Source organism: Hippopotamus amphibius, chromosome 10, assembly GCF_030028045.1.
Source record: "Hippopotamus amphibius kiboko isolate mHipAmp2 chromosome 10, mHipAmp2.hap2, whole genome shotgun sequence".
Classification (NCBI taxonomy): domain Eukaryota; kingdom Metazoa; phylum Chordata; class Mammalia; order Artiodactyla; family Hippopotamidae; genus Hippopotamus; species Hippopotamus amphibius.
In genome coordinates this window covers 99,238,261-99,252,926 of record NC_080195.1, presented here as the reverse complement: position 1 = coordinate 99,252,926, position 14,666 = coordinate 99,238,261, and the positions used below count along the sequence as shown (strand labels likewise).

At 38.2% G+C, this 14,666-nt stretch overlaps 1 protein-coding gene across 6 annotated transcripts in view; it reads left to right on the top strand.

Annotated features, from left to right (window-relative positions):
• The window catches only part of APP (amyloid beta precursor protein), a 272,596-nt gene that overhangs the window by 66,646 nt on the left and 191,284 nt on the right, over positions 1-14,666 (top strand). For all 6 annotated transcript variants that reach the window (XM_057696995.1, XM_057696997.1, XM_057696998.1 and 3 more), the window contains exon 3: positions 6,744-6,873. In XM_057696995.1, the coding sequence (XP_057552978.1) occupies positions 6,744-6,873 (130 nt within the window). The remainder of the gene's footprint in view (positions 1-6,743; positions 6,874-14,666) is intronic.

Here is a 14,666-nt window from a genome sequence, read left to right as displayed (position 1 = left end):
CTCTTGTTCTGGAAGAGTCTGGAATCCCCAGTTCTTTATCTTACCTCCTTCAGAGTCCTCCTTATTTTTGGCAAGCTCCTTGTACAGGTAGATGTGTTGCTTATCTCTCTTGCAGAGCTGTAAATTGATTAAGTTAAACTTAAGCAACACACATTAATTATTGACTTCTGACTTACATGTTTAAAACACCATTTTAATAACACTACATAACTTCTGGCATATTTTTTCAAAAAGAAATATCCTGGAGAATTCGATTAAAAATTGATTTTAAATGTTGAAAGGCCAGAAAGAACAGTAAGCAAGTTATTTTCAGAATTAGTAGCAATTCCCATGACCCTGACCATTAACTCTGTGTTCAGCCTTTTATTGGCCACATTTGATTTTGTGTTGTTGAAACATCCTTGGTCATTTGGAATCTAGTTGTGTGTAAATATGACTTTCGGCATGAATTAATCCCTTGTCCCAGGTGGCCTGTTGCAAAAGGATACTCTGAGGGTTCCCCTGTTTGTCCTTAATATTGCAACAAAGGCAAGTTTTTGTAGGACTCTAACAATATGTCTTAAATATTTTTATATTTCTGTATGTATATCTATATGTTCTTGGCTTTCTTAAATATCATCCATGTCTTTTCTTGGTTTGTGTATTTAACAACTTAAAAGTTATCTTGTCTGAGATTAATGTATTTCCAATTTGGTTAGACAGAGAGCGAGAGAAAGGGAGACTTTAGATTTTTAAAATTAAGAGTGAGAATGTTCTGATGGTGACCAAGTTTTAGGGTATTTTTCTGTAGTGAGAGAAAACCAGTTAAGTTACCAACTACAACTTTCTAATAGGGATCTAAGATGGTTTCTACTCTACCCCTCCTGGTTGTTAGTATTTGAAATTTCTTCAAATTTCACTTATAAAATTTTTTTTAAATATATGTATGGCTAGATTTGCTTTCAAAGGGAAAACATGTTTGTATGGCCAGAATAGGCTGCTGCTTGTTACAGATGCCTGGACCAGTCAGCTGGGCCCCCTTAGCCTAAGTGAGAGCCTGGCTTTTAATTCTTCCTAAGTGTCTTCCTCAGCTGCATATTTATTAACATTTATTAACATTCATTATTGTTTTTTATATAAGATGCTATTACTGGTATAAGTTGCTACATCATACTTGGAAGAATAATATTAGAAGGCACTGAGATGCTTATTTCTCGAAAGGTTATAATCCAACTATAATATTATACTATTCGGATAATCTTATTTAAGAGACACATCGATAATACCCAATGGGAGCTTAATATATACTGAATGTCCCAATGTCTAATGGATTCTGAAGTTAGTCAGAAATAATCATTACATATTTATCAGGCACTTACTGTGCTATCACAGCGTTGACCACCATTGAGAGAACACAGAAATGAATCATGTAGTCAGTCCCTGCCTTCAAGAAGGGTGTGTATATTCCAGTGGGGCAGGAAGGTACATCAGTGTAATAGGAGGTAGAGAGTGGTCAGTGATCAGGTACAAGCCGTTGGATAAAATGCTTTGGATTCAGAAATTGAAGGGATCAGGGTAGGGAATGTTAGCAAACCAGCTTTCGAGCTGGGCATTTTTCTTGGGTGTTGCTCATTCAGAAGGAAAGTAAAGCTACCGAAACAGCTTTTGTTTAAAAGGGGACTTATTGAAGGCGACGCAGCACACCTCACTGGAGTTGGAGGTACTCAGGTGGTCCCTGTCTCATCCGCTGTCTATCTCTGTCTTGGGTACCCAGCTGTCTCATCTTAGCATCTCTCTCTGTACATCTTCTTTTTCTGCTTCTTCCAGATGCCTAGTTCCTGTTGCCCCGTGGGTTTTGACAGGCACCATCTCTGGCTATAACTTACCCTGCCTGCTAGCCGTGTATCCCCTCTCCCCCCATTCTAACTAGAGCCTGGATGTGTTAGTTCACAACTCTTGCGGAAGGAGAACACAGTTGACAGTGTGCTTTCCTGGGGCTGTAACCAGCTATGGGCTGGAGCTGCAGAGTTAAAATGTGGTCACTAATGAGTGCTCTTCCAGAGGGCTGGAGTGCTGCAGAGAGGGGCGGCACGTTGGCAGCCTCCTGATCGCCTTAAACCAGCGTTAATGAAGGTGGAGCACCACGGGGAAGCTGTGGGTGGGGGTCAAATTGTGTTTCCTGCCCTTGGAAAGTGTGTTTTCACTGAGGAGGCGGTGCACTTACATACTTAACCCAAATGTGAGGCACACTGCAATAAATACCATAAAGCATTCCTGAAGTGGGAGAGAGGGATTAACATCTATTACACTGTGAGTGGAGGAGGTTTGTCCACGTGGGAGGACCCTAACGGGCCAGGGCATCTGAAGTGTGGTGTAAGGGTCTTAAGCAGAGTGTGTTGGAGCACAGTGTGTGTATTTCTTCAGCGGCTGCCTGTGTAATTCAGGAAGGTTTGTAGGAACTGAGGATGGTTTGCATTTCAAGTAACTGACACAAGCCTGGATTTGTTTCTGCTTTAAGTATTTCTTAATACAGCTGTTGGCATCTAAATGTTTTTAATAATAAAAAATAGTCACCCATAATTGGGATTCATGTCGGACACATTTTCGGAAAGGAAGGAGGCCGTATAAAAGTCGGGTTTTGCTAATGCCTGCTGTTTTAGCAAATTATCAGCAATGCTTGTTGTGTTAGTAATATATGCAGTGCATGTGTTGGAAAACAAATGAATTAGATAGCTTAGGGAATCTCAGCTATCTTTATTTTCTATGTTAAGATGTGAGATGCCACAAAGAAAATTTTAAATGCTTGTAATGAATTAATTACGGTAAAAAGTCAGGGACTTAACTAGCCAGGAGCACATTTGCATGTCTACTTTAATGTTTATTCTTGCCTAAGACTATGCTATTTTTTCAACATAAGATACTTGTCTCATTGCATAAAAATGCTTATTTTTCTCTGGCCATATACTGGAGCTGCTTAATAAAAAATAAGATACAGTACTTGGAATTTTTGTCAGAAACCTTCATATGTTCTTTATTGTGTTTTTGTATTTGGTTTTTGCTTTCTGACTTGGAGGTTACTTGTGCATGTGGTAATCACTGTGACTAACTGGGACTAGATATGCTTCAGAAGAAATTTTGTGACTTTAATGTTTGGTGTTCCACCCCCTTTTAAGATAAACCCTCTGAATTGAGAACAGCAAAATTTTATTCTCTTTGGCAAAGTCAAAGGACAACTCCTTGCCTCAGAATAAAAGTGGCTGGATGGGTGGAAGTTGCTGCTTCCGTTTTCTTTGTTAAGACAGTAAGCAAACTACGCATGGGATTCCTGTGGTTTAGATTTTATAATCTCTTCCAACTGCCTATTAACAGTCATCGTTGTCCACGTTCTGAAGAGAGAAATTGAAGCACAGGAAATAACACATACGCCCTAGATTTCAGGGTGGGAACTGGAAGGGAATTCTGTGTTTGGCTGATCACTTTGTGAAGCTCTGGTGACCTTCAGGGGAGAAGCCCTGTCTTCACTGATCTTAATTGCTCCGTATGCAACTCTATCTGCTAGAAAATTATCCACTGAATAAGTTACTACTCTGTTGCACCAGATATTATTGGTGCAGTACCTTAGGACACTGAAGATGGAACGCAACTTGAACAGGAGACCTTTTTTTTTTTTTTTTAACTTACAATTTGTACCCTACAGATAGATTTTTTGGTTTCAAATTAAAAAAGAAGAAAATGTGATTTGACTGTGCCTCCTACAGGCACAGTCCTCCTTTAGAGAAAACTGAAAGCTCCTGAGAAAATCCTCAGCAGGGTAGTATTTCTGTGAAGTGGCAGCTAGAACCCCTTTAGAAAAATATGGTAACTCACACTTTACGGCACATAACGTCGTGTCCCTCAGGGTGAGCACTCTAGTGTCACAGAGTTTATGACTCGTGAGTGCTGTACTTTTGTGATATAATAAACAAGGAGAGGTGGTTGGGAGAATTATATTCCTGCACAAAAAGCCACTTCACCTTTCATTATATAGGAAAAGGCCATGCGGATATTAAATTTTAGTGGCATTTTCAAGTTGAGCATTATCTGCAACTGAAATGCATGCATTGAAGTGTTAAGATACTTAAGAACAAAATAAAATAAAAGGAAGGTGCTGTTTCTATTTAGAGCTAAGCTACTGGCGAGTGTTTTGGATCTGATTTAGATATCCTTTTTTTTGTGTGTCTTTACAGCATGTACCTCCCCCATTGAATTCACCTCACACTACACTGATCAGTGCTTTATTTTTTAGAGCACTTTTAGTTTGTAGCAAAATGGAGAGGCAGATGCAGAGATTTCCTGTGTACCTCCTACCCCCACACGTGCATAACTTCTCCCCTTTTTAACATCCCCCAGCAGAAGAGTACATTTATTTCAGTTGATGAACCTCCATTGTCACATCATTTTCACCCAAAGTCCATAGTTTACCTTAGGGTCCACTCTTGGTGGTGTGTGTACATTTTATGGCCAATGTATAATGACAAGTATTCACCAATATCAAATAGGATAATTTCACCGCCCCCAGAATCCTCTGTGCTCTTCCTGTTCATCCCTCCTTCCTCCAACCCCTCGTAACCACTCGTCTTTTTTACCGTCTCCATAGTTTTGCCTTTTCCAGAATGTCATGTAGTTGCAATCATACATGTATTTTCACACTGCCTTCTTTCACTTAGTAATAAGCAGCTAAGAGCCCTCCATGTCTTTTCATGGCTTGATAGCACCTTTCTTTTTAGTGCTGGGTAATCCATTGTCTGGATGCGCCACAGTTTTTATTCGATCTCAGTGCCTTATTTTTTAATTGATTGACCTCAGGGTTGGGATAAGGGTGAGGCACTCAGGAAGCAAGATAAATAATATTTTAATGCACTTTAAAAAAATATATAACCATTCTGTCTTTATTTTATTTATTTATTTATTTTTCATTGACCATTTCACACAGCTTGCGGGATCTCTAGTTCTTTGCCCAGGGATTGAACCCGGGCCATGGCAATGAAAGCCCAGGATCCTAACCACTAGTACACCAGGGAACTCTCTTAAGGCGCTATTTATAAAGTCAAAATTAATGCCCCAAACTCCACAATGAACAAAAATATCAACATTTTAAATAAAGAGTGGATCGATCATGGCAAGCTCTCTCTGAATGTCACTGAGTATCATAGGCAAAATTCCTTCTCTCCATAACCCACACTGTGGACAGTATCTTCTTGCTCTGAAACCTGGTTCTTCCCCAAAGCCACTGCTTCCCCTGTAGCCTCCTCAGGTAGTTCTTTTCTTGCAACCCTCATAGCACTGTGCCTCGAGGTAAGGATGTCTTCCTTCTCACTCATTTTCACTTCCAAATCATTTTTTCCTCCTCCCTAAAATGTCCACCACCCACACAGTGAGGTAAATGCTCCTGGACTCATTAGCCCCTCTCCTCTACCTGTTGGAGGCATCTGAAGAGCTCTTTCTACCTCAGTGGCATCCTCCTCAATCTTTGAAAGTTTTAGGTCCTGGCCTTCTGTCACTCAATCAACTGCATCTTTCGTAATTGATAGGTGATTTTAATATCAGCTTTGATGATCGAAGATTCCAGTTCCTCTGTGTTTTGATTTTCATTCCTCCAGTGAACTTGCTTTCATCACCCTTCTTTAGCCATGCCCCTTGATACTCATATTATACTCCTTGCAATTACTAATAACCGTAACTCCTCCAGAATCTTCATTTCAAATCTCTGACTCTCCGAGCACTGCTTCTAACCATCCCATTTTCTTTGGTACCTTTAGGACAAAATTCTGTAGCCCACACCAGGACTCATTCATTGATACTACAGCCTTTTAACTGTGTATCCCACCCTTCATATTCCCACTTTACATTTCCTTATAACCGATCATTATAACCATTCCCTTGCTTCTACCCTCAGTTCTCTTGTGTTTTTCTCTCTTCATTGTATTTAACTGGCAAAATAGCAACCCTGGTGCAATGCAAGATTTATGCAAAAGCCCATTTTAGAAATAAATTTTTGTGTTTATATTTTTCCTTGAAATCTCTACTGTTATTATTAATAAATAGGAGTGATTTGATATTTTCACAAATATATTTTAGTTCATCAAATTTCACGTTTCTTTCGAAGTGCTCGGTAAACACCATGATTTATTGAGAAGGGTAATCAGAGCAAAGGGCTGTAGTTAGTTATCAAGAGAAGAGATTCATAAATGCAATTCTTTATCTAAATGCCACTCTTGATCACTGTTTGATAAATTATTCTTATGTAAATTACTTTGAATAAAAAGAAGGATTTTATGTAGAAAGCCTGCTGTGTGTCTTATCCTGTATGTGAAATATTTGCCTGAGTAAGACAGATGCAGGTTGAATTTAAGTCATGGTAATATTCCCAGGTGTATCTACTATAATATTTATTTAGGGCATTACAGAATATCATCATCACCCCAGTTTATTTTGCATTGAAATAACCTCATGCTTTTAAGAGGGCCCCCCTCCCTTTCTGTTTTATCTCCCCTAGAAAATAAGTTAAGCCTGAATGGGTGCAGTAAAAGAAAGTAAAAGTTGTACTGCTTAGTGTTTTGAATGGAAGGATAGGTTCTTGATCTTTTTCTTTATGCTGAATTCCCCAAGCTTGGTCACAATTAGAGCAGGTTTGAATACCTTAGAAAAACAGCAGTGGTTCGTCGGATGCTTATGTGCCAGCTCTGCCTCAGGTAACGATTTACCCTTTTTGTCTGCTCTCCCAGGTCTACCCTGAACTGCAGATCACCAATGTGGTGGAAGCCAACCAACCAGTGACCATCCAGAACTGGTGCAAGCGGGGCCGGAAGCAATGCAAGACCCATGCCCACATTGTGATTCCCTACCGCTGCTTAGGTGAGCCTGCTGACCTTGGAGCTGGTGTTGATGGGCCATGGGCTTTGGGGATGCAAAGGAAGGATGCGCTAATTATTAGGTCAGATATTCAGGCTCTTCCTTCAGCATTTCACTCTGTATTGGACTATAGTTTGGACTCAGCGTAGCCTCTGTCCCGACAATAAAGGAGCAGTATGTCTGGGCTTCCTGCCTCAGAATGAATTCACCTAGTGTGTTTATTATCATTAAAAATGTGTGGACCTGTCCCATAACTGCTGAATGAACATGCCTAGGGTGGGGCCCAGGAATCCTAATGTTGCCAAATTCTGTAGATGATTCTCAATGGACAGTAATTATCTAGACTTAATAGAATTTAGGCCTTGTGTATTTCTTCACATAGACTTTGTAAAAAAGAGAGCCTAATGTGCATTTTGCTAATTTCTTAAAAATCTCTTCCTACAGCAACCCACTACTCCTTCTGTTTGATGATAATTGGGGAATTAGAGTTAAAGTTTTTTTTATGCTTACATCAAACTAGAGGAAACAGTTTGATCACTGAGGTTTAAACGTGTGTTTCTCAGTGACCTCAGATTTTACTTTAATTTGTGATTTTAAAACTGAGTTGTTTTATGTGGTGTCATATTTTTTCTTCTGGAAGCACTATTATACTCTGTATTTAATCTGACTTGGTTTTGTCTCTTCCTAGTTAATTTTTTTATGTAACCAGGCATTGGGGAAATGAGCAGTCTTTGATCTGATAGCTGGCATCTAGATGTTTTCCAGAAGTTTATTCATCGGTGCGATAGTTGTAAATAAGGACACAGGGATTTATCTGTGGAGGATGTGGACAAATATTGATATTCATTCCAATGACATCTTGTCAAGACTAAAAGCGATCTTTAAAAAAAGTCCCTGCAGCAAACTTAGAAGGTCAGGGTGACAGATTCTGGAGATCTGTATAATGCTTGGGTCAAACTTGAATGTCATAAGAGCATACTGATTACTCTTCATGCCTGCACACAATTTGAGATATTAATAGAAAACTGGGCTAATGCCCAATGAATGAAGATTTCATCTGGTTGATTTATGATAAAGACAGTGTGGAAAACCAGATTCTTAAACATTTGGCAATTAAAGAGTTTCCTTGTTCCTCCTTATTCTTTGTTTATAGATATTTACAAGGCTTTTGACCCATTTCTATTTGACTGGTCAAGAAGTGAAGTTGATAAGATGAAGTTAATGAGATGAAAATAAGTAATGTTTAAATACTAGGTACAGAACTCCAATGTCAAGAAAATATTGAGGTCAGCCGTCTTCAGGAACTGTGTATTTCAGTCTAATTTAGTTGTTAAACATAAAAACCATTTAATTCAGTATAAGTTAGGAAGTAGACCAGGATCCAGTTAATTACATGGGCCAGGTCTTGTTAGTGATTGGTTTCTTTTAGTTCTCACTTACCCATTCTATGAAATGTTTCAAACACATTTTCTTTACCACTTGCTGATGTCACCTGATGTAACACTCATGACGGTAGCTGTGTTTCAGAAGTAGACTCATAGCATTTTGCTTAAATCTTCCTGCTTCATAATTCTATTCAGCATTGTTGGAATTAACTAAAAGGTGGAATCCACATTAAGATTGTAATCCATGACCATACTGCCACTCGTTGTGGCAAATTTCCTGTGACCCCAAATCAAGTGTATCCCCTCTGCCAGCCACTCTCCCTGCCCCTCCTCTGCACATCTCCCCATCTCTGGAAAGCTCTCTTCCTGTGGCAGGAGTATTGAAACTCCAAGGGGGAAACCACTGTGAGAAGGAACAAAAGAGACATAAAATGTGTTCAGATCTAAATATGGAGTCAGGAGATTTTGTGATAATGCTGGGATTACTATCAGATATGTGTTTTTATCACGATCAACTGAGGTGTGTACCATCTGGGCAAACTCCACCCCAAGTAAGTTGGTTTTTGATAATTAATCTCACCTAGAAGACACCCGTTTGATAGTAACGTTAATGACCTGTCCTCACCGTATTTTGTTAACCGCTGTGGAAGGAGGGCCACTTCAAAATTCCACTAACAGATATGTACCGAGCTGTAATGTGCAGGGTGAAGATGAGCGAGAGGAAATGCAGAAGCTGATAAGATAATTCTTTCCCCAAAAGGGGAAATTCTTTCCCCGTAAAAGGATGGGAAGGAGGTGATTCCTGCTGAGGCTTTGGCCTCAGCACATATCAGATTCCTTTTTCATCTTTTGAACAGATTGTATAATTGCAAAAGATATCACTTGTGATGTGTGTAGCCAATGTCCCAGGTCTGGTATAGTATCTGGTATTAAATTAGCACATCGACACTACCTGTTCTTGACTACTAATGGGACTAGATGATCATTAGATATTTCCAGTAGGTACCTGGCTTGTATGACTCTTTCATCATATTTTCTCATTTTATGAATTCCTGGTATTTTTTCCGTTGAACCAAAAAATTAGACCCTGACGTGACAAGTATCAGTAGAACATATGGTGCTTTATACTGTTACTGAGCTTAGATTAGAATTGAGGAATGCGGGTACAACTTGATTCCTAGGTGATATCAAATTTTCCAAGTCTTTTTTTCCTGCTTTTTTTTAATTGAATTAAAGATTCTTAAAATTCTATAGTGTTTTACAATTTTCAGAATTCTCACATGATTTCATATAATCCCATAACGACCCCTGTTTTTCCCCTACTCCATACTGCCCCTCCCCCTGCAATGGTAACCTCTAGTTTGTTCTCTTATATATGCTTCTTTTTTGTTTTATTCATTGGTTTGTTGTATTTTTTAGATTCCACATATAAGTGATATCATACAGTATTTGTCTTTCTCTGTCTGACTTATTTCACTTAGCATAATGCCTTCCAAGTCCATCCATGTTGCTGCAAATGGCAAAATTTCATTCTTTAACTAAAAGTATTACAAAAGGTGGTGTATGATACAACCCCAGTGAATATGCATAGTTAGTCTTGTTTTTTGGAAAAGGAATGGAACAACATACGTGTGTAATTTATATATTATTTTAATTCCGTTAGTACTGCATGGTCCCAATAGTTTAAATATTGTTTTTCCTATTTTCCTCCTTTCCCATTCCCTTTTGTTCCTTCCTTCTTTTCTCCCTGCCCTCTTTTTTCCTCCCTAGATCTTAACATGTTACACATAGAGCTATCAAACTCTTTATACTTGCATAGGGCACCCACTGAAATACTTCCTCTGTGAGGCAGACAGTGTTGGTTTTATTAGTCTCACTTCACAGGCACAAATATTGAGAATCCGTGAGATTGGATTTCTTGCAGCTATTTAGTGATAGAATAAGGACCAAAGCCCAAGATCTTTCAATTCTCAATCCAGTGTCCCTTACAGTATTAGCAAAAAATTGTACTAGAGCCAATAACCACCCGATTTACAAAATCAAATCATAGAGGAAAGGCCGTGAATTGAAGGCAATAAGTAACACTTTTAAAAAAATCTCACTGTAGATGTGTCTCATAATGGACACAGCCATGTCGCTAGAACCTCCATGGTCCCAGGGTAAATCTCTCTGCATGATCAGGTTTCCACTTTACGGTAGTAATAGGCGACATTCTTATATATTACTTGCTGCTTGAACAAAGAATTACTGTTTAGCATTACCGTAAGTACCCTCTAAAATTTCTGGCTGTGTCCAAATAAATCTTTTAGACAGAAGAGATTATGTTACTAAAGTTAATTCTCAGGCGCTACCTAGAAAACAAATAATATTGTCTTAAATGTTAAGCATATTTACTAAAGGCGCTACCTAGAAAACAAATAAGATTGTCTAAAATGTTAAGCGTATTAAAATTCAAAACAAAGCTTGAAGAGAGAAAAATGCCTGTTATGTTCAGCATGCAACCTTCCTGACCTTCTTATCAGATGCAGGATCTGGTGCTGCACTGGGTTATTTTTCTCAAAGCCATCTATTTGCCTTGGGCATCCCTGCTCTACAGCGTCTTGTGCTCCTTGTCTAGATGGAGAAAGTGTATTAGCTTGCTGTTGCCCCTTTCTTGCCATGGAGTGGATGATTTCCCTTGAGAGGGAGCTGGCTTTCTCATTTCACCCTTGGCTTTTAGTTATGCCTCTGGCACCAGACGGTAAGATCTGTTGTAATCATTTGAACGTTTTATTAATTATCTCATTCGGGATTCAAGCACATCAGTATTACTGAAGGAGGATATTTTCTTTGCAAAGCACTCAGCCCTTTTCCATTTGAATTACTACTTTTCATGGTGTGATAGATGCATTATGGAAACTGATGGACTTCTGCATTTGTCACTGTCCAATAAAGGCAAGGCACGTTGCGTAAGGAAAGTTACCGTTGATTCATGGGGGCAAAGTAGGGTTAATAGCTTAATCCAAAAGAATTAGGAATTAAAGAATTACTACCTTAAATCTCATTTTACTTCATTTTATAGTCAAGACTTTCCAAGCATGCACGTAGTAAGGACCAGGAAGCTATTCAGATATGGTCAGATGAGAAATGAGAGTTATTCAATTCATTTTAATTTTGAATTTTATTTTTTTAATAAAATTTTAGGACAAGCAAACTTTGTTTTTTAGGTGACTACTTTTTTTTTTAAATTTTATTTATTTATTTATTATTTTTTGGGGGGTACACCAAGTTCAAGCATCTGTTTTTATACACATATCCCCGTATTCCCTCCCTCCTTCGACTCCCCCCCACACCCTCCCTCGAGCCCCCCCCACCCTCCCCATCCCAGTCCTCTAAGGCATCATCCATCCTCGAGTTGGACTCCCTTTGTTATACAACAACTTCCCACTGGCTATCTGTTTTACAGTTGGTAGTATATATATGTCTATGCTACTCTCTCCCTTCGTCTCAGCTTCCCCTTCACCCCCCGCCCCCTCCCAAACCTCGAGTTCTCCAGTCCATTCTCTGCATCTGCGTCCTTGTTCTTGTCACTGAGTTCATCAGTACCATTTTTAGATTCCGTATATGTGAGTTAGCATACAATATTTGTCTTTCTCTTTCTGACTTACTTCACTCTGTATGACAGACTGTAGGTCTATCCACCTCATGACATATAACTCCATCTCATCCCTTTTTATAGCTGAGTAATATTCCATTGTATATATATGCCACATCTTCTTTATCCATTCATTTGTTGATGGACATTTAGGTTGCTTCCATGTCCTGGCTATTGTAAATAGTGCTGCAATAAACATTATGGTACAAGTTTCTTTTGGGATTATGGTTTTCTTTGGGTATATGCCCAGGAGTGGGATGACTGGATCATATGGTAGTTCTATTTGTAGTTTTTTAAGGAACCTGTAAATTGTTTTCCATGGTAGCTAGGTGACTACTTTTGTGTCAGTTATCTACAGCTGTCTTAATCCTCTTTAGTGTGAAAAGCATGTATTTGGATACTTTGACAGATATTGTACCAGGGTAACTTTTTTGGATTTGTGCTAAGCAATTCTCTTGAGACACAGTACACAGCAGAACAATATTCAAGATTGCAACAGAGGACTCCACCTAACTTTAAGAATGGCGATGGGGATGGAAGAACATTTTTATCGTGGACTCTAAGGAGTTTTTTAAATGCTCAGATGCCCCAGCACGGTAATCCAGTAGGACAGCTAGTTACTGCCTCTCGCTCCTCCAGTCCTGTGACCTCTGAACTCTGCAGATCTGATCCCTTATGAAGTCCTGGAAAGTGTGGGTGCTGGGGCTGTATAAATGTACAGTGAGAACAATGCTTAATGAGCCTGGCCCCTGCACATGAGATGGATACAAATCCTTGAATGTTCTGTGTTTTTAAGGATTGTCTACATTGTGCCCTCGAAAGAATGATCCGAATCCCTGGGCATTTCTTCTTCAGGAAGGCTAATCACCCACCTCGGAGAGACATCAGACCCCTTTTTATGTGGCCTTTCCCCTTTGAATATTAGTCACACTCCAAAAATAGTATATAGAGTCTGGTTCTCAACTATGTAAAAGAAAATATGCATGGAGTAGAAATCTCACCAGTGTTTATCTCCAAACAGTAGGATTACAGGTGATTTTTATTTTATTTAAGCCCTTTTTCTATTAATTTATATAATAAACAAATACTTTTTATCTTCAGAAAAAGCTGGACCATGAAATCAGTACATAAAACTTTGTATCTACCTTCAGTTTAGTGATGATTGAAAAAGAGTCAAAAGGCTTGAAAGAACACAGAATGATTCTTAATTTGTTTTATCTGTTGGTAGATGTGCTTTAGGAGTTTCATATAGTAGGAATAAGTTCTTATGGGAAAATATATTTTAGAAACACCATGTTGCCAAAATAAAAGATATGTCTCCCTTCTTCAACCAAGTTTAAGCAGCATTAATCATCAATAATTCTTCAGAAAGATCCTTGATCTTGCTTAATGTTTTTTTCTCAAAAAAGTTGCATCTAGGAGCTACATTTGTTTCAGGGTGGATTGTTGAACAGGAAGATTACGTTCATCCTATAGACGCCTTCTGGATGGGGAAGGACTTAGAAGGTGAGGCCCCCTCCCATTCAGTTAAGCAGGAAAACCTATAAAAATACTTTCCTTCCAGTTGGGCCATCTGCCAAGACCAGTGATTCACGTTGGTCCCAGTTTTGCTGGCTCCAGCTTGATTTGGTTTCTAAAGTTTGTGAAGGGGAATAAGTTGAAAGATTGGTTTTTTAAAGGAAACTTAGAAAAGAGAAATTTAGCACTTCTTATTGGCTCCAATTCCAATTTAGTTTCTTCTCGTTTTAATTGTTGTATCTGCTATTATGTCCCTATTCTGGGACTGTTAACAACTTATGTTTTGTCTGGGATAAGAGCTGTGATAGCATGAATGATTTACTTAGTGAAATCTTTGATTTTGTGCTTTTTACTGGAGATATATTTAGGAGTCATTTCTAGATATAAGTAATGACATACTATATGTCATTAAGAAGAAAAACAACTTTTGAAAATTTGCTGTTATACTTTATGGGTGTGCTCTCTTGTTAGTGTTGTACTAAAATGCACAGTTTATCTGCATAGGTCTTAGATGATAGGCGAGAAAAAGAAATCTCAATTTATTTGACGTATTGTTTCAACACTTCTCAGTAATGCGTTGAAAAGTGTATAGTGAGGTTAATAGGCATCTCATTGGTAATATGTGCTGCAGATTGCAGTTTGTGTGCTTGAAATTCTCTGATTACAAATGTAATATATGTTCATTGTATGAAGTTTAGAAAATGTAACCGCTACCAAGAAATAATAACCAAAACTATCTGGCTTCCTTTCAGTCTATTTTTTTGCATATATGTTTTGTTTTTATTTTTTTTAATAGTTACATAATAATTCTGTTTCCCCTGTTGTGACCAGCTTTTTTTTCACCTAACATTTTTATGATATTTTATTCATGAAATTTAATATTCTTTGAAACCACTATTTTTAATCTAGCATTACACCAGACACTATAATGTGTGCATTCCTTTTTCTTGGCAGTTAGGTTGTTTGTTTTACTGTGACTCTGGTGAATGATGCTGTGACAAACATCATGGTAGATATATTTGCCTTCATCTGATTTTTACAAATAATTATTACCTGAAGGTTTGGCACATCTTATAGTTGCTTTAATAAAACATATGTGCTGTTTCATTGTAGGTATTAAAATATGGAGGAAATTTTTTAGTGCTGGTGTGTGATCCTGAGTGTACAGATACCTCTATATTTAGCTTTGATTTTTTTATTGACAATGAGTTAAAAACCATTCATAATTTCTATTATTTGTTAATAATAAAGAGACTATA